Source organism: Sceloporus undulatus, chromosome 5 (assembly GCF_019175285.1).
Source record: "Sceloporus undulatus isolate JIND9_A2432 ecotype Alabama chromosome 5, SceUnd_v1.1, whole genome shotgun sequence".
Taxonomy (NCBI): Eukaryota; Metazoa; Chordata; class Lepidosauria; order Squamata; family Phrynosomatidae; genus Sceloporus; species Sceloporus undulatus.
Genome location: NC_056526.1, coordinates 143,440,449 through 143,467,573, shown reverse-complemented (window position 1 = coordinate 143,467,573; position 27,125 = coordinate 143,440,449). Strand labels below are relative to the sequence as shown.

Sequence of the window (27,125 nt, the reverse complement as noted above, 5' to 3'; positions counted from 1 at the left end):
GATGGACACAAAGGTGAATCAACACCCATTCCACTCCAGTTTCATATAATGGTTTTGCAATATACACATTTTAATCAGGTAATTTGACTAGTTCAATGAAAAAGAAATACTGGTAAGAAACTTCAATCTCAAGTTTATTAACTTCTTTTAGCCAATTTTGCTTAGTTTATGTAGCAAGAATTTAATGTCAAAATGTCTACATTCAAGTATGGAATTAAACACATGATATGAACATTAAAAACATGACAACACGTAAACAGAACAGTACCTTTAACAAATAGAGATTAACAGTGTTAACATGGATAAAGTAACACAAAATAATATATTCTAATCATAAAACAAATATTTGTCATGCAACTAAAATATGCAAAGTGATTTATAAGGACCACAGTAGTATAGAGGTTATTAATCTGGAGTTAAATAAAGTTTGTATTCTTTAAAAAAATCTTTCATCAGCATCATTTCTTTCTTACATAATACTTTGCTTTTTGATTACATGCATTTTGACTATTTTGTTTTTCATCTCCAAAAAACAGAGGTGATCCTTGGTAACAAGATTAGAACCAACAATTGCATGCACTTTAAATATTTTAAAGCTACTATTCAGGAAAGTAATTACTTTAAAAATGTTAAATGGGTTTTCTTGTCTTGTTTGACAATCATAAAATTCTGTGCCATATTTTAGGAAGCATTTCTTCTTGCCAAGATAGAACACATTTGGAACTTTTATCTTCACCCAAATTCAGTTAATTTATATGTAATTTGAAATATATAGATATACTGAACTCATCAAAACCAATTGCATGGACACAATTAAAACTGAAACTACATAATATTAAAATAAGAGTATACTATTTTCATCCATGTTTTTCTTTTCCTTAAAAGAATGAGCCCTGATTGGAGATATACAGACGCTGCCCAACATGGTTGTTACTAGCAAGTGGAATTGATGGTGACAAAGGATAGCTTGGATAAGAGTATGGTCTTGATGTATATGACAGCACACTGGTGGTTCCAGAAGAAAGAGTAGCACTAACTGGGGAAATGTTATTTATTGAACTTCGGCGGAAATTGTAATCTGTTAAAAAAAATTATATGTAGTTAACTTTGAATGTTTATATAGAGATTTTGATTTAGAAACAAAGTTTAACAGAACACACATGGTCAACAGAGGTTTGCCTGCAAATTGAGACAAGGTAACTGGGGATGTCCAATGCATGAATATCTCCAGCCAACTCATTTCCACATTTAAAACCCTTGCCACTCAGCAATAGCATTCCAATGAAGGCAACCTATTAATATGTGGTGCTTTGAGCATGGGCTACTCAAATCCTTTTCTATGTAACATTGATTATAACAGCACCATATAGGCAGAGCTAACTCCTCCTGTTCTTTGAACGAACAGGTTGCCAAGAGAAATCTGTCTCGATTGTGGCATACCCAAATATTTAGAAATGCCAACAAGTGGTGACATCCAGTAATTTATTGCAGCACTAGTACCAGGCCAGATATTAACAGCCAATAGAGAAAAAAACTACAGTACATGAACTTTTCTGCTGTGACCTTCACCTACAGTCAAAACACAGTATGTTAAACAAGTATCATGTACCTTAAGATCCTTTTGTTAAAAACTAAAAGTGTGTATGTTTTTGATCAAGGTCAGAAGCAGAATAACCAAGTTTAAGCCTTCCACTCCATCTGGTACATTTGTATTTATTTATTAAAATATTCATTTCCCACTTAATATTCAAGAATCTCAGGGTGACATAAAATCAAATCAGTTTAGAGCAGTTTTAAAAAATATTTTTTTTAAAAGTGTTAAATCATTTAACACTTAAAACAAGACAATTTAAGATCAGTTTGAACAGCTGAAAATAATCTAAATCATAATAAATGTGCCAATTTGGATAATGTCAATTAGGCTCTGAAGACTTTAATAAAAAGCCATGTTTTGACTTGGTGCTGGAATGCCAACTGGCCTTCTACAGAAAGGGTAATCACAGGTCAGAGAAAAGAAGGCCTTCTCCCATGTCCTCCCACAGTGTATTGGGTGAGACAGAGGAAGGTTCCTCCAACAGACTTTGTTTGAAAATACTTCATTTCCTGCATACTGGGGTTAAAAACAGTTCTCACCCTTTCAAACCATGCATGGGTCAGAAGTAAGATTTTAGATATAATAGGAGAAAGTTTAATCTCTTCCAGCCTGCACCAATACCAATCTATATCAGAACCATTTCAACTTATTCAAACTTGAGAAGTCAAATGTATTTGCATGCTACATACAATCATATGCAACTTGACAAGAAAGAAAAGCTGTTCTTGTTTCATTACACATTTGCAGATAATTAGGCTCTTCTAAACACCTATACGTAAGATCAGGTTATGTGTTTTCTTTTTCAGTTACAAATTGCATTTTTAAAAAAGCAAGCAGATTCAAGAAACTTGCTTTCAATTAACTTGCTTTTAAAAAATAGGACTGTAACCTATTTTAATCTTTGCCTTTAAGACTAGATGCACAATCTGAAGAAAAAGCGGCAGGTTTTTAAATCATGTCACTTAGTATTTAAAGATCACACCCTTGTGTGTACATCTCGTTCTTACCATTGACAATTATTGCTGTTGTACAAAAATTGCAATAATTTTAAAGCTAAAATAAGAGTTTTAAATAGAATAGCTTAAATAAATCATATACAATTTACATAATATGTGGACCTTAATATTCATTATTCATTTGTACAAAATTAAGAATATTTTTATTTGTAAGTAGCCACTATACGTTTATAAATTTCTCAACACTGATATTTCTTCCAAGCTAATTCAGCTCAAATAAACAACACTCTTTCCCAAAAGGCTACAGAGGAACAGGCTTCCCTTCTAGCTTCAGCCAAATGCAGCACACAACAAATAACTTGATATGGACAGGTTGCTTACCTCTGATTTTAGCTTTTTGAGTGGTATCTGTGAAGTCACACAAATGGTACTATCTGCACCTGCTCAGTGCATAATTTAGAACATTCTGGAGCTATTATGTAAGTGTCATGGCAGTCACTCCACCATTTGTATGCCCAGCCAGAGAGCTTCCCAGCTAAATCCTCAATTCCATGGACGCCAAAGCAGCCAAGGGCAGGGCACAATGAAGGAAGAATGGGTAGGGTTGTGTAAGTTCACAAATGACCACTCAAGGAACTATAGTTACAGGTAAGCAACCTGCCTCTCTTCTACATGGTCTCCGTGACTCACACAAATGGGAGACTAGCAAACTACAGTCCACTGGAGGTGGGAGTGTCATGCAATGTAGGAAAAGACTATTTGTTCCAAATTCAGCCCCCTATCTGGGCTTTGCATAAGAACAAAAATGAACAATGAACACCTAATGCAAGGCCCAGATAGGAGGCTGAATAGCTGAAGGCTATGCCCTGTATAGAGAATCCCCCGAGGAATGCAATGGATGTTGCCATAGCCCTGTGAATGTGGCCTTCTACTTACTCAGGAAGAGACTCCCGCGCAAAGGTATAGATAAGTCTATTAGAAGCAGCGACCTATTTGGAGAAGCATGGCACAGAAAATGATAAGTCCTTTTTGCTAGACAAATAGAAGAATAGTGTGTATGACCTGGTAAAAGATGACAGGTAGTCCATGAAGAGGGCTAACACTTGTCAAGAGTTCAAAGTCAGATGAAAAGCCAGAGATGACACTCCTGGCATCAGGACAATATTGTCCATGTGAAAATGTAATCGATCTCCCAAGGATATATCACTCTCTTGCTCGTCTGCTTGACATAACAAGCACTACTGTCCAGGTGAAGGGACTTATGCTGCAGAAAGCCAAAGGTTCAAATAATTTTTTCAGACACTGGAAGAGGACTACGTCAAGATTCCAGCAAGGCAGGTTCAGTAAGGTACAGATGCATTAGTGGAAAATTAAAGCTTTTGAATACCTTAAAAACCTTATAAAAAGAATGTGGAAAAGCAGGTGGGTTTCCCACTTTTCCGCCAGGTCCAAGGCATCACTGTTAGATAGCATTTGACTGATGACAGGGGGAGCTCACTTTCTGACATGGAGTCGGGGAACTCTAAAACATGGGTGATTTTCTCCTGATTCTCACTCATTTGAGTGAGCCGAGCCAATGTAATGAGATGAATGGAAGGAATTAAAATTCAGTCTAGCTCTCTTCTGATGTGATAAAAAATGAGAACAGAAAACATAGAGCCAAATGCAAGAAATGGGGGTATGAGTTGAAAGACCAAGTATACAGAATGAAGAATCATTTAGAAAAATGCAAAGAAGTCAACAGTGATGATGGAGATATGGTATTTTGATCTGCTGGAATCATACTTGGAAGAGACCACAAGGGCCATCCACCCCCTGCCATGAAGGAACACACAATCAAAGCACTCCTGACCGTCTCTATTTAAAAACCTCCAAGGAAGGAGACTTCCCCACACTCTGAAGAAGTGTGTTCCACTACTGAACAGTTCTTATTATCAGGAAGGTCTTCCTAATGTTGAGATGGAATCTCTTTTCCTGTAGTTTGAATCTATTGCTCCGGATCTTATTCACTGGAGCTGCAGAAAACAGACTTGCTCCAGCCTCAATATGACAGCCCTTCAAATATTTAAACAGGGCTATCATTTCACCTCTTAACCTTCTCTTCTCCTGGCTAAACATACTCAACTCTCTAAGTCTTTTCCCATAAGGCATGGTTTCCAGACTCTTCACCATTTTTGTCATCATTCTTTGGACACACTCCAGCTTGTAAACATCCTTCTTGAATTGAGGTGCCCAGAACTGGACACAGAACTGGACTTACCTTATTCCAGGTATGCCTGACCAAAGCAGAATAGAGTGGCACTATTATTTCCCTTGGTCTAGACACTATATTTCTATTGATGCAGCCTAGAAGTTCACTGGTTTTTTAAGCTGTCGCATCACACTGTTGCCTCATGTCAACTTGTTGTCTACTAGGAAGGTGTACAGACTGGCCGGCAATAAAGGCTGACCTGGGGGTGGAGTGGGGGTGTGGCATCCACATGACACATACCCCGACTCCGCCCCAATCCCAGGTAATGGGTGGCATTACAGTACTTCTTTGGCGCTGTGTTCAGATGACGCAGCGCCAAAGGAGCACTGAAAAGCTACGGTGCTGGCAGCTACAGCACCCTTTTCTTCTGCTTTTCGTGGCTCCTTTTTGTGCCACAGAAAGGCCAGATCGGGGGCATGGCATGTAATTACTGCGGCCTCAATCTGGTGAGCCCCTAAGACTCCTACATCTCTTTCACATGTAGTCTTAAGCCAGGTGTCTGCAATCCTATATCTGTGCATTTCATTTTTTCTGCCTAAATGCAGAACCTTGCATTTCTCCCTGTTGAAATTCAATTTGTTAGTTTTGGCCCAATGTTATTTTAGCATTTAGTTTTATTGAAAGATGTAAATCATATATACAGTATATATATATATATATATATATATATATAGAGAGAGAGAGAGAGAGAGAGAGAGAGAGAGAGAGAGAGAGACACTGATTATGTCTCAGGGAATGGAGAGTTAGAAGGGTTGCCCCTATGGAGAGACAAAATCTTAGGATAGGCTGTTTCTGTGTATTGTCCAGGAATGTCTACTGAACTAGAGGTTGCCCAGACACTCTATGATGCTGTACCAACCTACTGATGTAAAGGGTGGCCTCATACTATCACAATAGTACATTCCTCTTCTCACTGGACAGATGACAGTGGTTACTCACTAACATAGGCATGGAAAGCTTTCCACCCCAAGCGGCTGAATGGGCAGCATGTTTGGACTGAACCCTGCAGCACTGAATCCCTTTGTTTTAGTGATCAGGCTGAGAGCAGAAGTCAGCAGTGGGGTGGAACAGCCAGGTCCAATAAAGACAGTCCACAGCATCTGATACTGAATCATAATGAGATTTCCAAAGAGCAATTTGGAAGTTGGAACCCTAAATGTTTGGGCCAAGACTGAGCAAGGAGTCAACAGAAGCGTTGAGGCTGAATTACTTGTTTTCAGTAGTGCAGACTACTATGTTGAAGGCATTCTCCAAGAAGATAGCCTTAAGTAGAACCAAATGGATCCGATGTGCATGAGAGGGCAATGCATGGGTGTGCACCAACCTCAACGTGTTGTACCTATCCTAACACAACAGGCATTTGGAGTGACTGTTCTCTCTAGGCCTAAACACCACAGAAGGTGGAGGACATGAGCCCCACAGGGCAGATGGCCAAAATGAACCAGGTGAAGACAACAGAGTTTAGGTACGTTCAAAGCATAATCCAAAATTGAAACCAGAATATAAGATTAAAACTGCAAGATAGAAATTTAATCAGTCAAGAAATCCAAGCTCAGAACAAGGTCAAATTGATGCTTTTGCTGCAGCAGACAAAAAGAATTAAGAATTTAGGCTATAAGTGCTTTGGCTGGGCATCTGGGGTTGCCACTAAAATGCTTACAGAATAGCTCTAGAATGATGCACTCCGCAGGTCCAGATAATCACAAAGAAGAAACTCAACTGGTAGTGTAGAATTTTAAAAAATAGCACTTTCCCCACCCCTGCTGTAAATGATGCAACTGTAAACTGCAAATAAAATACATAGTAAATACGTAATATGTATATTCAAATATTCCAAAATCCAAAAACTCAAATCATGTCTGGCCCCTAGCATTTAAGATGAGACTCAACCTGTTTGCTGTCTGTGTTCCTTTTGGGAGGATGGATGGGGGAGGGGGAGGGATAGAGAGGGAACAGCCTTGCTGCATCTTAAAAAAATATAAAGCTAGTATTTTTGATTTTAAAAAGTTCTTCTGAATTTTTAAAATTAGAAAACCATGAATTCTGAAGGGAAACAATTATTGTTTACAATGAGGACAAAATGTCAGTATCATTAGGGGGATAATGCTCTATCCCAATTTTAAAAACATAGTTTCAACAGTAGAAATTGTCTCCTCAGTGAAAGGACATTTTACCACTTTATAGACAATCGCACATGTCACTTAAAAGTTGCAGTGGTCCTTGCAAGACATGCCCAAAGTGGTGCATTGTATGCTAGTTTTTTATCCACTGCTCAACCGCAGACGTATTAGCTTCCTCTTGGGAGAGATAATTCTTTAGGTAAAAGCTGAAGCTAGGGCACATAACCCAGATCAGCTGGTTCAGATGATCTAGTTCAGATCTGGCACATCACATAAACTTTTCACTGCATCCCATAATAAATCAGTTCATTTCCAGTATCTATCAGGAGGTGGTGCCTCCACCCAAGAGTGGAAGATTTCCACTCAGGACAATACTGCATCAACAAAACAAAACAAAACAAACAAACAAACAAAAACAATTTAGAGCCAGGAAATACAAGATGGAAGCACAGTGAAACAACTTCAGTTAAAAGAAAACTAACTTCTTTTACAGAATACAGTTATTTCTTGAACACAGTGAATTCCAATGATCTCAGTAGCAGAATGCTTCAGATGCTGTTTGTAAAATATACATGCAAGTACAGTAGCTGAAATACAAAAACACTTGTACAAAGCTTCAAATGACATAGTTGTAAAATGCGTACCTGGTAGGTCTAATTCTATAAGAATGTTGCAAAAACAAACAACAAACTTGACTTTGGAAGACCCAAGCATAGTCTACTAATGAGGTTTAAGGTACCATTAAGATCGCTGTTGTTTTTGCGACTATTGAGAAATATTTCTACATCTCAATTTTGTCAGTTTTTGAATATATATCCTTGTTACCCATTCTCTAGAGGCACCAGGGTTTTAAAAACTATTTTGCTATCAAAAGTTGAAGTTACATGCAGTGATTAAAATAAGTGAGAGACCACTGCTACTTTTTCTCTGCATATATCAATTTTTATTCCAAAACATATTTCATTTTTGACTTAAATCAAATTACTTACCTGTTTACTTTCTCCAAATTTTTCTACACAGGTCCAGACTGGGGAGGTTATGTACCCTTTCTGCAAGCAGTGGAGACAGAATGTAACCATCTTCAAGGTGATTTTAACCCCAACAAGAGTGTATGGAATTCTGTGACTTGCATAACTAAACAATATCCATACAGTTTCTAGTGTAACTAGCTGTTTATTTCTAACTAGCTGGAGAGAGTATTGTTTTGCAAACATACAAATTATAATTAACATCCCAAAACCATTCTATACCAGTGCACAGCTTAGGAAAAATAGTGCTAAAATATTGCCAGCAAACTATCCAAAAATTCATGAGGCTGTTATGCTGTGCTAACATTGTAAAATACATCTGTACAAATAAGCAACCTTAAAATCCAGTAATTGCTGCAAGATCAGTGCAGATTTTAAATTGGTTTATGCTCAAAACAGAAATGAAAATATAGTTATGAAATGTATACCATTTTGTCCCTAGCATTACAACAAACCACAAAAAGTAGGGTTTTTTTTAAATAAAAGAAAATAATCTTCTTCTCCTATATAGTATAAACAAAATTCGTTGGTAAAGTTTTCATTTTTTGGGTCAGAACCAAGCTGTAGTTTGCCATGTAAAAGTGAATCTACACGGCAGGAAAAGAAAAAAAGTATGAGGAGTCAATGGATTATAACTTCAGACTCCTAACAAGAGCAAATAATCCACTGGTTGTGGATTGCTCCTTCAGCATCCTGAGAACTGCAAACAACAGTCAACATTTTATTTAGAATATTATAATCAAAGATTGACTGAAGACCATTTAAATTAAGGAAAATCATGTATTTAGTCTACTTGAAGTATCTTATTATAAATGGTGTAGTATGTCCCATTTGTCCAAATTAAGTCAGAAATAGATCAAGGATAAAAAAGACATGTATTCACACATGTAATTAACTTTATAAACTTAATTGCCATAAGATACTATGACAAAGAGAAGCTTAAAAAGCTTGAAAAGGTTATCAAATAATTTCATGCATCATAGGTCCATTAGCACTTATTACCAAAATATGAGCTCCATGATCAAGATAATGGGAGTATCTTGAGTTATGAATAAAGGGAGAAGAATACTTTGCCTAAGAGATTCTCAGATGCATCTGACTGACCACTTTTAGTCACTCATGTTGAATTAGTCTGATCCAAAAAGCAATTCTTACAAGTATGTTCTTTACGTAGTTTGGTATGCAAGACAGATTTCACATGTGCCACCTGAAGTACTTCTGAGTCTCTTCCTGCTGTGATGTACATTGATCACATTTAAAGTATCACCTAAAGGTTGCAAGAAGAAGCCTGCTAGATCAGGCTAAACAATAACCTAGTGCACTATACTCCTCCCACAGTGGCTATTAAGACCCAGAAGGCATGAGATACTATAGAGCTTCACTGATGAATGCAGTGGCAGACCAGTTCCTTTTTCTACCAAGAATAAAGAGGGCTAAAACAGCAAAAGAGCCATTGTTCGATTTCCTACAGGAAACATGCAGAGTATAGCCCCTGCTTACCTACTTCTAAGGCTTATATGTAGTTCCTCAAGGCTGTTGTCCAATTATTGCAGATAGCCTCGAAAATCTAATTCTGTTTACCAGTTCATGAACTACAGAAACCTACATGCTTTTTTGTGGAAATGGCCACTGGGCCTCTCTTATACAGTTTATGCCATGTTGACACAGCTGGGAACACTGAAAGCAATTGGTTCATGGTAAACCAATGCAAGTTTTATAATCCAGATTTACATCAGTCTTAAGCCTCATAGGTGAATGTGACTACTTCTGCATTGTGGTGAGTAAGAGACTGGTGTATGCATTAGAAAGTTCCTGGTTTGACTCTCATGATTGCCATGAACACTTTTATGGATGCCGCTGTCTCTCCTTCAGTCCAGCCATCTGTAATACTGGAGATAATAATACCTAATTTACTTTATTGACTCAAATATGTTGCACATAAAGGTTTGTAGCAATTTAAAGTGAAGTATCAAACAGGAACAAGTAAGCTACAATAATTCAATAAGACTATACTGAATGGGGATAGTGTGTGTATTACACATAATGGATTGACAATAATATTAGCTAGTGCAAATAAAGGTTCTGTAGTGCATGGCACAGACATCCAGTGCAGCATAGTGGTTTGAGTATTGGACAGGGACTCTGGCTTGGCCATGTATATTGGGTGACTTTGGGTAAGTCATGACACCCTCTCAGTCTCAGGGGAAGGCAATGGCAAACCTCCTATAAATAAATCCTGCCAAGCAAATTCCATTATAGGTTTGCCTTAGGGTTGCTGTAAGTCAAGAATGACTTGAAGGCACACAACAAAGTGCCTCATCATAGCATGTCCTGAAAAATGCAATGGAAAGCACAGACCCATAATCCTGATGAGAAGACTGTATTCCAGTATCCAGACAATGCAAGAGGAAACTCTCCTCAGCTACAAAAACTGCCACAATTTAACACACCTGGAGACCATCTGTGTAACTGCAAGTCCAGCAAAACCAGGTCCGTTTCTCCGTTTGGTACTGTCTGGCCTACCAAAAACAGCAGATACTCAAGTTCATATTGTCCCCAATGGCAGCGTGGCCATGCTGCTATTGGGGACAACATAAATTCAATGGCAGCAAGGACATGTGGCCACATTATTACCACCTTGGAAACCTTTAAGAAGGCTATTAAGACGGATCTCTTCCAGCAGGCCTTTCCAGACCAGGTCCACCTCTATTTTCCTGCCTCCCCTTCCACTTCTCTCCCCTTTTCTCCATCCCTTTCCCCATCCTATCTGGTCCCCGCTATACATTTCTTTTTTACAAATCTACCACTAATTTTAACTGTGATCTTATACTATTGTTTTAATATCTGTCTGGTTTAGTCTCTTTTTAGTATTACTATGTTTTTATACTGGGGGGGGGAACGGTTTTTTAGAATTTTAACTGTATCCTCTTTTATTGTTGTAATCTGCTTGGATTCCAAGTGATTAAGCAGAATATAAATTATAATTATAATAATTATTATTATTAGGGACAGCCCCCAACATCCTCAGTGGTGGCAGGTGCACACAGCCACGCTGACATTTAGGACAACAAAAGTTGCTGTCCCTAATGGTGGCGCAGCCGCATACATGAGCCACCAGTGGGGACAACCTGAGGAAATTTGCTGTTCTCTTATGCTGCTTAGTCTACTTTCATATTTTCCTTCTTTCAAATTTCAGTGTTATGTACAGTGGGATCCTGTCATCCGCTGGGGTTTGGTTCCAGGATCCCCTGTGGATAACAAAATCCATGGATGCTCAAGTCCCATTAAATATAATGGCAGAGCAAAATGATGTCCCTTATATGGAAAATCAAGGTTTGCTATTGGAATTTATACTTTTTTGGAATCTTTATTTTCAAGCCATGGATACTTGAATCTGTGGATAAAAAACCCATGGATAAAGAGGGCCAACTGTAAAATCTTATTTCATGATACTGAGAGAAAAGATAGTGTGGCTACAATTCCATGCCTGGATATGGAAAATCAGTTTTTATAACTAGGAACTTCAGTTATGCTGTTCAGTAGAGATAGATGCCATGAATATTATTTTGCTTCTTACATAAGAGAATCAGGGGGTCTACTGAGGCAGGTAAAACCTCTGATCTGGGGTAAATAGCTAGGGAACACAGATACACTCAATGGTGCTTTCTGCACCGCCATTTGGGACGTCCGGAGGACGTCCCATTTTAAAAAAGGGGCGTCTCTTTTAGACGCCCCATGGCCTAGTACGGACTCCGTCCGTACAAGATGGCGCCGGCCCTTCTACATGGCCGGCGCCATCTTTGCGTATCGGACGCTTAGCGTTCGTACGCGTCGCGCCGCTGCTGACGTAGCGAGCGCGCCCCTGGCGCCTCGCTACGTCGCAAACGCGACGAAAAAAGAAGCTCCATTTTGGAGCTTCTTTTTTCGGTCCGCGCGGGAGTCGGGCCGTCTGAAGGCTCCGGCTCCCCCGCGGACCTTCTGGCGGTGGCGGCAGAGCGCCGCAAAGCGGCGGTCTGTACCCCGCCAATATTTCCTGCTTCTGAGACTCATTCCTGAAGCTCATTCCACTAGGGAGAAAACATGAAAAACATCTTAGTGCTTAATCCTTTATTCCTACTAAAAAATCTGTGCTATGGGATGCAGTCTCAAGGGCTACTTTAGAACAATGCAACTGTCATCCCACATGAAAGCCTAACTTTCAAGTTATAAAACTTACAAAAACCCAGACCCTCAATATGGGGTGGGTTTTAATCAAATAGCCAGTTATATTTAAAGCAGCCCCATGTAATATTTCATTGAGCCATTAAACTACTACCATTATTCTATTTTTAGATATTTATTAATGTAATGTTGAATTCAACCTGGGACAAAGCAGATTGTGGCATTTAAAAAAACACATTAACAAATGAAAAACATTTTGAAAAAAGGATTTAATTGCCTACCTCATAGCCATAAGAAGATATTGTATACATATCAGTAAGTGAGTTGAAAGTGGAAACATGAATGGTCCCTCTGATGCACCCATCATAAGAATTCAAATGGGTTATCAGCGAAGGGAAGCTTCTTCCTCCACACTAATATAGAAATGAAATTGGATGCTGCAAGAAACACAGGGCTGTATTGTCTATTCCCCTGCAGAATAGCAGCTATTTGTTGCAGGCCAGGGCCCAAATACCCTGAAAACACCACATTCTATCTGAACATGGAAGCTAAGCAGAGTCAGCTCTAGTTAGTACTTGGATGGGAGACTGCCATTGAATATGAGGTACTGTAGGCTATATTTCAGAAAAAGGAACTTCAAAAGACTTCTGAGAATTCCATATGAAATCATGGTGTTGCCATAAGCCAGCAGACAACCTGAAGCCACAGGCACAAGCATACATACACACATACTCTCTCACACACACTACTCTTAACGGAAACTAATTTAAAATTTGCTTCAGGTTTTATCTGGCAAAAACAAACAAAAAAAAAACCAACCAAAAAAAACAGCTTGTAAGTGCAATGTATTCTTGCCATATCCTCAGGAGAAGGGAGTTAAATATCTCCACATATCAATTCCAGAGTATCTTTATGGTAGCATTCATTCTAAAAATGGTTTCTCCTACATATTCTTTTTCAAGGAGACAAAGTTTCTGTACACAGTGAAAGGTGCAACTGAAATACAAATTTACTGCCACTGCCTTTTCAATAAAAAGAGAAAGTGTCTTAAAGGCAAAGACCCCCATCTGTAAATATAGGTAAAAAATAATCTTATCAAAACTACTTAGAAAATAAAGTAAATTATCTAAATCAGATATATACTGTAGATTAAATATGATCCCTAACACACTGTTCACCTGAAACTTAAAAGAAGAAATTGAAATACTTGGCAGGTCCTTTATTGTATAAGTGAAACTGAAGACTAGGAGGTTATCCATAGGGGCTCAAAGGCCTGTGTTTCTCCCTAGCCTCACATTGTCCAGTTCAGATGATGCCGGCCAAAACCCTGATTTTGCTAGACCATACACGGATATAGCAATAACAATAGTACTTACATTTAATGCTAAGCACTCTCTTAAGCAGTTTACAATGCATAGATCTGGTGGATCTGGCCTGATCTCATGGTAAACAGCCTTTACACTGGTGGTAATTTGATCCCTGGTTTGCTGTGGAATTTCCTGAAAACTCTGCAACAAACCCCAACCATTTAGATGGCTGTTGCACTCCTTATCTTGCCACACCATCACTCATACTCAGAAGTACTGTCACTGCGTCTGACATAGAAATGGTGCACCTGGCTACATGGGTGCAGCCAGGCACTCTGTTTCCACATCAGATGCAGTCACAGAGGGCTTCTGATCATGAGCAACAGTGTGGCAATGTAAGGAGCACACACTAGTAGCAGTTCCCCAGTTGGTGTGGGGACAGGTGTGTAAACACTCACCTGTCCCTACATTGACCAGGGGACCAACCTGGGTGAACATTGGGGCCAGAACAACACAAGCTGACCGTGCAATCTTGACCTGTATGCTCAGCCGCTGGGAAGTGGCTCTGCAGTACACATTATACTGTATATTTTACTAGCTAAACTCTAGGGCAGTGGCTCCCAATCGTTGGTCCTCCATGTGGTTTGAACTTCAGCTCCCAAAAGGCCCAGCCAACTTGACCAAAAGTGAGAAATTCTGGGTGCTGAAGTCCAAAACATCTGGAGGACCAAAGTTTGGGAACCAGTGCTCTAGGCGGTCACTAATGGAGACTTATTTGCTTTATTTGAATTAATGCAAAAATAATGTAAATCAAGAATTAAACTCGTGTTAATTAAAAAATGTTTTAAGTACTTACCCAAGTGCAGCAAAGCAAACTGTGCAGCCAGCTCTTTTGCATCTTCTACTGTAGTGCAAAGTTTGTCTGGCATAAAATAACTCTGGGATCCATTGGCAACAGTAGGAATAACAATCTTATATACTAGTAGTACCTTTCCATCTTGACTTGTTGTTGAATACAAGTAATATTCTGGAGGTGCCCAGTTATTTTTATTGCAATAATAATCTAGCTGCATTGTTGCAGAACTAAAATGACTAGATTTTAATGAGAATATACTAATTGGAGTAAGCTTTGTTCCTGGGAAAAATGGGTAAGAACACCTTTCAATTTCAGGAGGACTAGGACTATGCTGTCCATTAAGGCGAATTGGAAGATTTGCTGGCTTTGCTAGAGACTTCTGATGACCATCTTCTTTGTTTGCAAAGACAAGAAGATTTTCAGAACTGGGACTAATTTGACCATTAAGATGCTGTCTCCAAGTGCTTTCTTTGTTTACTGGCTTGGCTAGTGTTACCTCAATACTAGCTCCATCAATGCACTTCCCATTCATAACTGACATAGCTGCAACTGCATCATCTCGATTGAAGAAGTGAACAAAAGCATAATCTCGAAGTTTTTTCACACGCTCAACAGCTCCTGGCTTAAATTTGTTAAATTCAGCCTTAATTGTTTCTTCTGTAGTTGAGATCATCAGGTTTCGAACATATAATACTTTAACCCTCTGCATTGTTTCTTCGTCCACTTCTTTTTCTGGGTCTGCCCAATCTACCTGAATAGTATGGCCCCATAACTGGAATGTTCCTATAGAAAGAGAATAAAATGTAATAATGTTAATTAGTTCCCATATCTATTTTATAAAAAAAATATTTTGTCCTACACTTCTGACTATCTCATAGTGTAATTTTCTGAGGAACTACATTCCATACATTGGGATGCCATATCTGAAAACATTTATTGCATATGGTTTTTGATCAGGTAATGCAATTATTTGTAGAATTATATACACTGTTTATAAAAAATTAAGTATTAATATGGTGTTAACATTGTAGAATTGTGGTTTGAACAAGAGCAGTTAAAAAAACTGGGAGTGCTACTAAAGACTGCCTTAATATTTTTTGCAAAGAGAGATGAACTTTGGGGTTCTGTAAAGCTTTTTCTTGGGATGCTGCTGTCTTTTGATGTATGAAGCAGAAGCATGGATTTTTGGCCATGCTGGAGTGTACACATTTTACTTCTACAAATGAAAGGAAAACTCTGTCCTGGACAAATTACATGGAAGAACTGCGGGAAGAGGCTTAGGACCCAGAGATTGGTTTAAAGGCCCTTCATTAAGTGATCATGTCATTCCTTTCTAGAGTAGTTGTGGGACTTCACACTGCTGCAGACAAAATTTGTAGCATTTTCAGATTTGGGGACCCGTTTCAACAAGGCAGCTTGAACTTTAAACAAGAGAAAATTAAAGCTTCATATGCTGGCTTGGCTAGAAATAAGGAGGGTTACTCCATGAGCCCTAACCTACTTTTCTGATTCAACCGCCAACTTCTGAGCCTGCAATTTAATAATCAGGAAGCTGAAGCAGTAAACTGGGTGAATAGGTAATACTGTCAGATTCTGGTAGTTAGGAATACAACATCTGGTACTTCTTGACAATGATTTACACACAAAGGTGTGTTAAGAATGGTAAAATCCATCTTGCCATTACACTTAGGGAAAATGAATTAAAAGTACTGTACAAATGGTATCTTACTGCAACACACATCTCTCAAATACACAGTAATCTCTCAGCACTGTGTTGGAGAGGATGTTGCAAATATGGTTTTACTGCTCAAAGGTTAGATCATTCTGGGATCAGATCTTGGCTTTCATCTCTGTGATGATTAGCCAATCAATTGATGTTTGTGGTTCACTCTAACTGCTTTCTTTTTTCTGTGGGAACACCAGATTAATTAACAATCTAATTCATATGATGACTGGAGCAGCGAGGTTAGCACTGGACTCAACTAACTTGCCTATCCTTTCAACAGTGGCTGCAGAGTGTATTAAAGCTGGCGTTGTGTGAGAAATCAACTTGCTAAATGAAAGACATCGATGAGAGCAATTTTATTAAGATATGGTATCCATTCATTGTTTTTGCTAATAAAGACTCATTTGTATACAGATCCCCAGAACAGTTGAAGAAATTTTGAATCAGTTCATTACAACTTTAAGGAACATACAGTTACGAACATTGTTTCAACCCAAATGGGCTTTCTCTCTCTGGCCCAGAACTGACGGGCCAAATGAAGTGGCTTCTGGCTATTTTGAAGACATGATGTATGCTTCCAAAGCGTCCGGAAGCCGCAGTGATGCCATGCTCGAGTCCTTAGGACCAGAGCAAAAAAGAGCTGGGAAAATCCAACTCCTGGCTGATGCTGGTTGGTCCCTGTGTCTGCGGCCAACTTTGGGAGTGGGCTGTGCAGACAGTTGAATTGTGACCCACTTCCTGCTGGAGCAAACCCAGGCCGCTCCTTCACGCCTGTCTGGTGTTAACTGGAATGCCCATTGACAAGAAACTAAAGAAGAGCAGTGTGCTATATGTTTGTGCCCCCCCCCCCCACAAATGTCATTTTGCAAAGATCTCATCACTCCTCACCTCGTCATCCACTTGGGTATTAAAGTAATACTAACACTGACTGCCAATTTCTACATGATTGGAACACAATGATTTGCAATAGTCATAAAGCTCAGACCCAAGAATGAGTTGCTAAACAAGAATGGGATATGAGAAAAAGAAAATTTTACCAGGAATGAGTTTCCTTCTTGCCATAGCTGCAGCTCTGTGGGATTCATATTCAACAAAAGCAAACCCACGATTCTTTGTCTTATCGGTTGCACTTGGATACACAATAACATCCACTACACCTTCGGTGACTTTTTTCATTTCATCTAAGATCTCTTCTTTTTTCTTTTCTTTTGGAATAGCTCCAATAAATAGTCTGCAGTTGTCCAAACTTACACAAACTCCAATAAACTTCCCAGGACGAATCTCATAATTATTAAGGATCCGAATAGCGAGCTGAGCTTCTTCTTTGGTTGTATACATTACAAATGCATATCCACGATTCTCGCCACTAAATTCCATCATCAGCCTGAATTCATAGATCTTCCCAGCTCTTTCAAAAACAGGAACTAGTTCATCTTCATACATATCACGGGGAATTTTTCCCACAAAAACTTCACAGCCTCGTGGTGGTGGTGGACCTTCCCAACCTTAAAAAAAAATTGTCCCCATTATTCTGAATGCTGTGTCAATATGTTTTGTGAATAATTTTTTTGGTATATATAGTATTTGATCATATAACTGTCATTATAACCTTGCCTTCAAAAAGTTATGAATTTTCTGAATCATCACTACCTACTGTGTGGGAAACTTGCTTCCATCCCATCTTTGTTCAAGATGGACGCATTAGGGAACTGAAGAGAAAAGTTTGTGCAATCATTTGCAGGGGAGCTTCTTACTGGAGTGTGTGTGCTGTGCTTATTAATGTTTTTAACTTTTGTATTTTTAACCTATGTTTATACTTTTCAAATTAAATTACTTTAATTGTTGTAAAAAGTATTGTTAAGTTTTTAACCAATTTTATCTGTGAGCCACACTGGGTCCCACTCTGGGAGAAAGACAATATCTAAATTCAAAAATTAATACATTTATTTCACAACACAGTGCTGCTCCAGATGTCAGCATTCAAACTGAACAATGTGACACCAAAGTAAACGTACATCTTACTATTTATAGGAATTTTAGAAAATCTATCCAGCAATAACATCAACAACATATATTAAATTACAGGAATCTACCATTAGCCAATAATTAAACAGGAGTTATTAAGCCACAAAGAAAAATTACTTAGCAAGTACTATCTAAACACTCTTTCTGTTGAACCTTTTTCTTTACATTTCAGATTGTTATTGTTAGTAGAAAGCACCAGCTAGGATCAAAATGTACTGAAATGCTTAATCTGCTTTACCTTGAGATTCTAAGAGTTTAATCATTGCAGTGTCTAAAAATTTTCCTTGGTTGAAGACACTTCTCTTTCAGCATGGCTCAAACTTATTTTGACATTATAGTCACCCTCTGATTTGTCCACAACACTGCACCTTACACAGACTGATTAAAATAGTCCAGTTTGACCGAGGGACTTACAAATTCAGACGGACAGTTTTCCCCAACGCTATGCTAGCCCCAGACTCCAGGCCTGTATTTTTCAAGACAAGCACATTAATGTAACGTATATACTTGACTATAAGTGAACTTCATGTATAAATTGATGGCAGGTTTTGGGGCCTAAATTATGGATTTTGAGATGATCTGTGGGTAAGTCAGGGGTAAAAACTCAGGGGCATATAACAAATGATCTAAAGGATGAAGCAAAGGAAAACAATGACAAATATACTTTTATTTTTCAAAAAGAGGCAGACTTGAAAGTCCAAACTAAGGTCAAGACTGATACTTTATGGTTTACTTTCTTACCTGGTGGAGGTCCACCAAATTTTCTTTGACCGTTTTCTTGAACCATATTGTAACCAGTCTTTTCCATAAGAGCCAATAACGCAGCTTCGTTCTGAGTACCCGTTCTAACTTTGCTGCAGCCATTTGTAACATCTGTCTGTTCTTCATTCATTGCTTTACCGTCTTCAGAAAACTAACAAATGTTAATGGTTATTTAAATGTACAATATTTTCATACTTCTTATAGAGAAAATGAATCCAGTGATTTCTTATATAAAGATCATGTATTGAAAAATCATACAGACGAATGCTACTAATTTCTTAAATTCAAAGAAATTTAATATCTCTGTATGTTAGTAAATGTTTCTTGTTGCATATTTTAGAAATTCAGCAATGGAATCTAGAATAGGATATAGTTTGTTCCAGAATCCCAGACAAGTTGCATTTATATGAAACAAACAAACAAACAAACAAAATATTAACATTTAATATGCTTGCATTTGATTTAATACTACACATTCAAAACTGTAAATGTGTATGTGAAATGAAATCCATGATTTTATCAAAAAACAGTGATATACAGTGGGCTCTTGGTATCTGCGGGGGATCTGTTCCTAACCCTTCCTTGGATACCAAAATCCACAGATGCTCAAGTTCAATTGTCCATAATGGTAGTGCGGTAGCGAGTGTTAGTGACTTCCCCAGGGTAATCCAGTGGGTTTCATGGCTGAGCATCAGGCAATATTATTACAGCTGAATTTTTATTATGAAGGAGAAGATCCAATAAAATGATATTAGTGGGTTTTTAAAATATTATATTAAAACAAATTTAAAGCTTAACTTGCACATTATTTTTATTGGAATACGTAAGATATTCTTATTAGCATACTTGGAAGTCTTCAACCTGGACAACATCCATCTCCATTGCACTTGAAAATTAAGGCATCAAAAGCTTAAATCAATAACTGTATTATACCCTGTGTGTTTATGTATGTGTATGTGTCTTTACATACACACACACACACTTGTTTCTTCAAGAGAGTTACCTGGTGAAAAGATTAATTAGCAGCTATGAAACTGAACAATTCTATTGGTATTTTATCCATTCATATTTTAAAGAAGTGCTCATTTTTATAAAAAATTCAGTACAAAATATAATTATAGGAACATTTTCCAGGCCACAGTGCTGAATTTTATATACAGTATATAAAAAAACAGAAAACAGGTATTTAACTCAGCTAACAGAACCTCTGACAAAGAGATTTCTTTTTACAAACTTGATTTATACCTACCCAGCCTTACCTCCTTACCCTTTTAAAAGTAACTTTGGCATTGGGAGGATGAGGGAGGTCTGGAGAAACACAGACCTTTGGTACCAGGTCATAGCAGCAGTAAACAAAGCAATAAAAATTGAGCAGGAAAAACAGGATTTTACTTTTGTTGATCCTATTGTAGTTGTATGTACCTGACTGCGACATGACAAGATGAACAGCAGCAGCTGCCTACAAGAATCCCTTCTGAACATGCATGAGCAGGAAAAAAGAGGGGAAAGAAGATAAGCCTTCCTCATCAGCTATTCCCAGTATGTTAAAAAGCATAACTCAAGTTTGGCCACCAAAACTGAAATCCTGGGGGGTGGGAGTGAAGGCTGGTGAAAAACAAGATTGCCCAATTCATTTTTGAAGATTTGTTTTAAGCTGTGTCTAGAAGGTTTTTGCTTACTTATGCAAGGCTCACCTAACTGGTTGTTTCATTTCACACATGCATATTGTTAGGTTTGAACAAAAAGTTTGCTGGAACATGTTGAACGGCTGTTCATTTTGTGGAGCAGGAACGCATACTTATTCTTATCATATTAACTCAGCCTTGGGAACCAAACTTTCTATTAAGTAATGCCTTCTGCTTTATCAACTGTAATATACCTGTACCAGAGATCCCCAGACACCTACTTTAGTCACCTATTTTAAGCAGGTAGAGGCAAATGGCAGACAATCTACCATTTCCAAAAAGTTTCCAGACTGCCCTAGATGAGGTAGTTATGGAGATTTTCTTACGCTGAGTTCATTAGTTATTTTAGTTATCCCTTACCTCAGGGATTTCACTGGTACATTAACTATACCTGCTACAGGCTGGTGTAGGTTAAGAATCCAACATTGAGTCTCTTGGAAGAACAAAGGATTTTTGAATACAAGGTCAGGTTCCTTTTCATCCTGGAGAGAAGTGACCAGTGGGTTCCACAGGGCTCTGTCCTGGGCCCAGAGCTATTCAACATCTTTATCAATTACTTGGATGACAGAATTGGGGGCATACTTATCAAATTTGCAGATGACACCAAATTAGGAGGAGTAGCTAATACTCCAGAGGACAGGATCAAAATTCAAAATGACCTGAATAAACTAGAAAGCTGGGCCAAAGCTAACAAAATGAACTTCAACGGGGAGAAATGTAAGGTACTGCACTTAGGGCGGAAAAATAAAATGCACAGATATAGGATGGAGGACACCTGGCTGAACAACACTACAAGTGAAAGGGATCTAGGAGTCCAAGTAGACCAAAAGCTGAACATGCATTAACAGCACGATGTGACAGCTAAAAAGGCCAATGCAATTTTAGGCTGCATCAATAGAAGTATAGTATTTAGATCAAGAGAAGCAATAGTGCTACTTTATTTTGCTTTGGTCAGGTCCCACCTGGAATAGTGTGTCCAGTTCTGGGCACCACAACTCAAAAAGGACATTGAGAAACTGGAGCGTGTCCAAAGGAGGGCGACTAAAATGGTGAAGGGTCTGGAAACCATGCCCTATGAGGAACGACTTAGGGAGCTGAGGATGTTTAGCCTGGAGAAGAGAAGGTTAAGATGTGATATGATAGCTCTGTTTAAATACTTGAAGAGGTGTCATATTGAGGAGGGAACAAGCTTGTTTTCTGCTGCTGCAGAGAACAGGACACAGAACAATGGATGCAAGCTACAGGAAAAGAGATTCCACCTCAATATTAGGAGGAACTTCCTGACAGTAAGGGCTATTCAACAGTGGAACAAACTCCCTTGGAGTGTAGCGGAGTCTCCTTCCTTGGAGAACATTAAGCAGAGGCTGGATGGCCATCTGTCAGGGATGCTTTGATGGAGGGTTCCTGCATGGCAGGGGGTTGGACTGGATGGCCCTTGTGGTCTCAGATTCTATGACCTGCTCTTAGAATGCCCCATTAGAGGTCTCGCACCTGCAGTACCAACCCTGGTAATATTTAGACCACAAACCTTTCTACAGACCTACAAAGGGCTCTGCAAAAAGGGCATCTTTTCTCCTCTCCAGTTGGCAAAGTCTCTCTTCACTGAAGATATGCTTTTCCCTATGCATATCTTCCCCAGACAGCAGATCTGTGACACTGTATTGCTGTGTTATATATTCAGTTTGAATCTTGCTTCTACTATGATACTCATGTATATAACATGACCTCAAAACTTAAATGCAGTAATATGTGGTTTTCCTATTTTCTTTTACCAGAAGTAAAGAGATTTTAGTGTGCATAAACACCTTCTGCTCAAGATTTACTGGAAAATGGTCAATTAAATATCTTGCCAAGAAAACCCCGTGACACATTCACCTTTGGCTCACCATAAGTTGGAAACGACTTAAAGGCACACAACAACAAAGTAGTTTCACGTTCAGGACCTATTTCAAACACAGATTTCAATTCTTCACTTCCATTATTATAAGAAAGTAATGTTTGAATGGTATTAATATTACACACTTTTTCTAGGCAATATGTATTTTAGAATGCAGATCTTGAAAACGTTCCAAATACCAAGGAAAGGAGTTAATTTTGCACTGCGCTACTCACCGTTAAGAAATAACTATGATGGAAACTTACAGAGTTCTACTTTTTGTAATTTATTTACTCTGTTCTGTAGCCTTCAGAAATAAAATCTGAACAGTTTTCAAATCCACAATGTGCACAATTAGATTCCGACTTGGTCAGTCATCCACATCCAACAAACCTGACAGGGAAAATATCTGTAGGTGAGAATAAGAAAAGATTCAAATAAATAGCAGTTTAGTGCAGATTTTCTTTACTCAATTTAGATTTAGTGTTCAGCTCAACAGATCATAGAAGAATATTTATAACTCAAGAGTCACTGTGCATACATTCTCCTAAGGAAAAAAAATAGCCATGCTTAGAGAAGCACAGTTTGAAGTCTTGCAGGGGGGGGAGGCTTTTTCGTGGGGGAGAGGAACACAACATGTGTTGTGTATAACTTGTTCTGAAGAGCGGGATATAAATAAATATTATTATTATTAATTAAACTACACTTAATTCATAAAATAATAAGAAACTGAATTTTTAAAATTACTTATTTTTCTAACAAATGAAGCTTCAAAGTGCTGAACAGGAACAAACCCTAGAACTTTAAGGGACCTCTTTGGTTTTGTCATTTTGTAAGAATCAAGCACACAAACAACAGGAGCAGAATAAACCCTTGAAATTAGTAAAACAAAGGAAACTCTTTTGTCTCCAATAGCCTTCCACAGGACCAAGCAGACATTAAGCACTAATTCCCATAAAAGGAAGTAAGAGGAGGAAATCAGAATCAGGAAATCAATGATCTGATATACATCAATTCTTCTCAATGTGGAAAAAATGTCATTTTTCTCACACACGCCTCTTTTAATTTTAAAATTAAGTATGGGTGGAACAGGAAGGCACATAAATAAACGAACACATCTTTGTTGCTCTATCATGACCCTTAAGACTTTTAATGTAAGGGGTGAAACAGATGGTTAAAATAAGTAAGTTTCTGATCAGCTTTGAGGCAAGGCGCTTAAATGACTCATGCCTCAAAGCCAGGAGGGAACTGCTCCCAAACTGCGCTATGGGGACAAAAGTCGGACTAAAAAGGAGCTAGATTCTCCCACTTCTTCCCAGAAAGTGCACACCTTCACTTGTACATCTAAATGCCGTGACACCAGAGCAGCTCTAAAGGGGCGCTCTATTCAAACCCTAACCCTAATTGTCCATATAAACGCACTGTCTCAGGAGCACATTTAGAAAAGACAGAGCTGCTGTACCCAAGCAGTGGGGATTTAAACAGCTATCATCCCAACCAAAATGTGATATCGCAATTTAAGATTTTTAAACACATCTCTATTAAACAGGCAATAAACAGCAACAAATCATTTTCGGGATTTCCCCTGGAATGATTTGTTGCTGTTTATTGCCTGTTTAGTTAGTGACATTGTGTGAAAATCTTAACTGTGATATCGTGTTTTGCAAGGGATAACCACTATTTAACCCCCCCGATTTTCCCTGTGTGATAAGGTCCACAGTTATTTATAAGCTAGAGGAAGGGTTCTTCCCTATATTTGAAGCTTCTCAAAGCACAGGACAGAATCTTATTTATAGGCTACAGTGGGTCTTCCCTATATTTAAAGTTGCTCAAAGTGGGGTACTAAATCCCAAATGCTTCTAGGGTGGGGGCTTTGGAATAAATTAATAAATATATTTTAAAAGACCTTCCTAGACAATGTTATTTATCAGCTACAGAAGTTCTTCGCTATATTTAAAACTACTTCAAGCGTGGTACTTTACTAAATCCCAAGTGCTTCCGTAGTGGTGGAAGCCCTCCGTAGACATTATTTATAAGCTACAAAGGTCCTTCCCCCCTCTCAACACATATTCTTTCATATATATTTGTATCTATCTAAATCTCTAGAAATGCCACAGAAACATTTGGGATTTACTACCCTGCTTTGAACAGCTTTAAATATAGGGAAGAACATATATGAATGTGTATATATATATACACACACACACACACTTGTCCCTCCATATTCGCTAGGGTTAGGGGCACAGGACCCCTGTGAATGTGGAAAACCTGCAAATAATAGAAACACTTATGTTTTTACCTGAGAGAACCCCTCTCTAGGAATCTCTAGGTCCTCCGTTGCAACTCTGTGGTCAACATCCAGCAGATAGTGGAGTATTCTCTCTAGGAATCTCTCTTTCAGTGCAACTTGTAGTTAAGGTTGACCATAGAGTTGCGCTGGAGGACCTAGATATTCCTAGACAGAACATATTAATCAAATCCTTCAATTATCAAATCCGCAAATATGGAGGGATGAGTGTATATTTAAAAACCCTCCCTAGACATTATTTATAAACTAGAGGTCCTTCCCTCTCTCTATATAAATATTCTTCTCTATCTATCTATCTAAATCCCTATATATATATATATATATACACACACACACACACACACACACTCCAAAACCCCCGCTACAGAAGCATTTGGGATTTAGTACCCCGCTTTGAGCAGCTTTAAATACAGGGGAAAACCTATATATATTTAAAAGCCCTCCCTAGACATTATTTATAAGCTACAGAGGTTCTTCCTTCTCTCTGTCTCTCTCTCTATATCCTGTCATATCTATCTATATCTATATATCTCAATCTAACCCTGTCACAGAAGCATTTGGGATTTGCTTTAAATATAGGGAAGAACCTACATTTTAAAAGCCCTCCCAAGACATTTATTTATAAGCTACAGAAGTTCTTTCTATATATATATATACTTCCATATCTATCTATAGCTATATATCTAAACCTAAATCTTTCTATATATACCACAAAACAAGGGATATAGTACACCCTGATGAACAAATGTATATATAGAGAAAAATATATATATATATATATATATATATATATATATATATATATATATATATATATTTAAAAGCCCTCCCTAGACATTTATATATAAGCTACAGAGATCCTTCCTTCTCTCTCTATATATATATATTCTTCCATATCTATCTATCTATAGCTATATATCTGAGCATAAATCCCTATACAGTATATTAAATTTCAAAGAGCTTGACATAGAGGCATTTGGGAATTAGTACCTTGGTTTGAGCATTTTACATTTAGGGAAGAACCTTTCTCTTTCCCTATATATATAAGCCCTCCCTAGACACTTATTTATAAGTTACAGAGGTCTCTCTCTCTCTCTCTATATATATAAATATAGGAGAGAGGAGAGAGGAGATACTCCAAAAATCCTGCCACAAACATTGTGTGATTTAGTACCTGCTTTAAACTTTTAAATATAGATAGGAAACACATATGGTGTGTGTGTGTGGTGTGTGTGTGTGTATATATATTATATATATATATATCTACAGTATATACGTCTGTCTGTGTGTGTGTGTGTATCAGCCTTCCCTAGACAACCTCATATATAAGGGAGGCTTCTTTCCCTCCTCCTCCTTTTCTTTCCCTCCAAAAGCACCCCGTTCCCAAGATGGGGGTGGGCTTGACACGCGTTTGACATAATTCGCCTTGACACGCGTTTGACATTCACACGTTCACACCAAGGTGTGAACAAGTTTTGGCTTCGCTTTCTCTCGGGCCCTCCTCCTCCTCCTCCTACCCACCGCCTTGAGGGAAGAAGAAGCAGCAGCAATGCCTCCCCTCTTCCTTCCTCCCACGTGGAGAAACAAACAACAACTGCCCCACGCAGAGGCCAGCGCCTCTGAGCCTCTCCCGCGCCAGGGGGCGGCTCCCACTCCCCGGAGGCCGAGCCTTATTGGCGGCTGTTGGGACCTTTTTTTTCAAAATGCTACGATTGGCACCCACCGCCCACCAATCAGGGCCTAGCTTTGGAGTCCTCGGCCCGCCCCCCAGCGCTTCAGAGCCCTGCCTGAGGGAGAGTCGTTGAGGGGGAAAGCGGAGGGGGCCCCGGAACGTTGAGGCGGGAGGCGTTTGGCCCAACGGCCGCCAATGGGCTCAACTGGGCTTTCAGCAGCGCTGGGTTATGTAAATATGAGGAGGAGGGCCCTAGGAGAGCAGGGCTCGAATCCTAGCGAGGCCCTCAGAGGAAACCCCTCTCAATGAACTGACCAAGAAAACCCCAGTATAGCATCGCCTTAGTGTGGAAACACTTGGAGTCACACAACAACACAATCGTGGGCACAAGCAGCCAGGGGTTTATTGATTTATATAATTATATAATAATTAATATATCTCATATATATATATATATATACACACACACACACACAACATAATTATATAATAATTATCTAATATATATATATATATATATATACACACACATATATACATATACACACTATATATATATATATATATAATATTATAATTAATATGTATTTTATATATATATATATATATATTTTGCGCTATACCCTGCCAACACTGCTATTGCTGAATATATTTTCAAGCTAGAAAATATATTGAATATATACATACATATATATATATATATATATATATATACATGTGTGCTCTCTCTCTCTATATATATATATATATGTGTGTGTGTGTGTATATATCGAACTATATATACATTCAATATATTTT

General features: G+C 38.3%; 1 protein-coding gene across 2 annotated transcripts; it reads right to left on the bottom strand.

The window, feature by feature from the left end:
• Positions 1–238: 238 nt before the first annotated feature.
• Positions 239–26,292, bottom strand: RBM46 (RNA binding motif protein 46). Of its 2 annotated transcripts, XM_042466473.1 has the most exons (7): positions 26,177–26,292; positions 22,584–22,756; positions 18,766–18,937; positions 17,037–17,504; positions 14,274–15,056; positions 7,911–7,970; positions 952–1,078 (listed from the first exon to the last, which is right to left on the bottom strand). In XM_042466473.1, exons 3-6 carry the CDS (start codon positions 18,914–18,916, stop codon positions 7,915–7,917), a joined length of 1,458 nt encoding a protein of 485 aa, XP_042322407.1. In that variant the 5' UTR covers positions 18,917–18,937; positions 22,584–22,756; positions 26,177–26,292; the 3' UTR covers positions 952–1,078; positions 7,911–7,914. The 2 variants fall into 2 exon arrangements, with proteins under 2 accessions (XP_042322405.1, XP_042322407.1); XM_042466471.1 differs by lacking the exon at positions 7,911–7,970 and having other exon boundaries at positions 239–1,078.
• Between the last annotated feature and the right edge of the window lie 833 nt (positions 26,293–27,125).

Coding starts and splice junctions, on each gene's coding strand:
- RBM46 (XM_042466471.1), bottom strand. CDS start 18,916: ATGAATGAAGAACAGACAGATGTTACAAATGGCTGCAGCAAAGTTAGA. Junction 17,505..18,765: donor ATTTGGTGGACCTCCACCAG/GTAAGAAAGTAA, acceptor TTTTTTTTTAAG/GTTGGGAAGGTCCACCACCA. Junction 1,079..14,273: donor GTTTGCTTTGCTGCACTTGG/GTAAGTACTTAA, acceptor TTTTTTTAACAG/ATTACAATTTCCGCCGAAGT.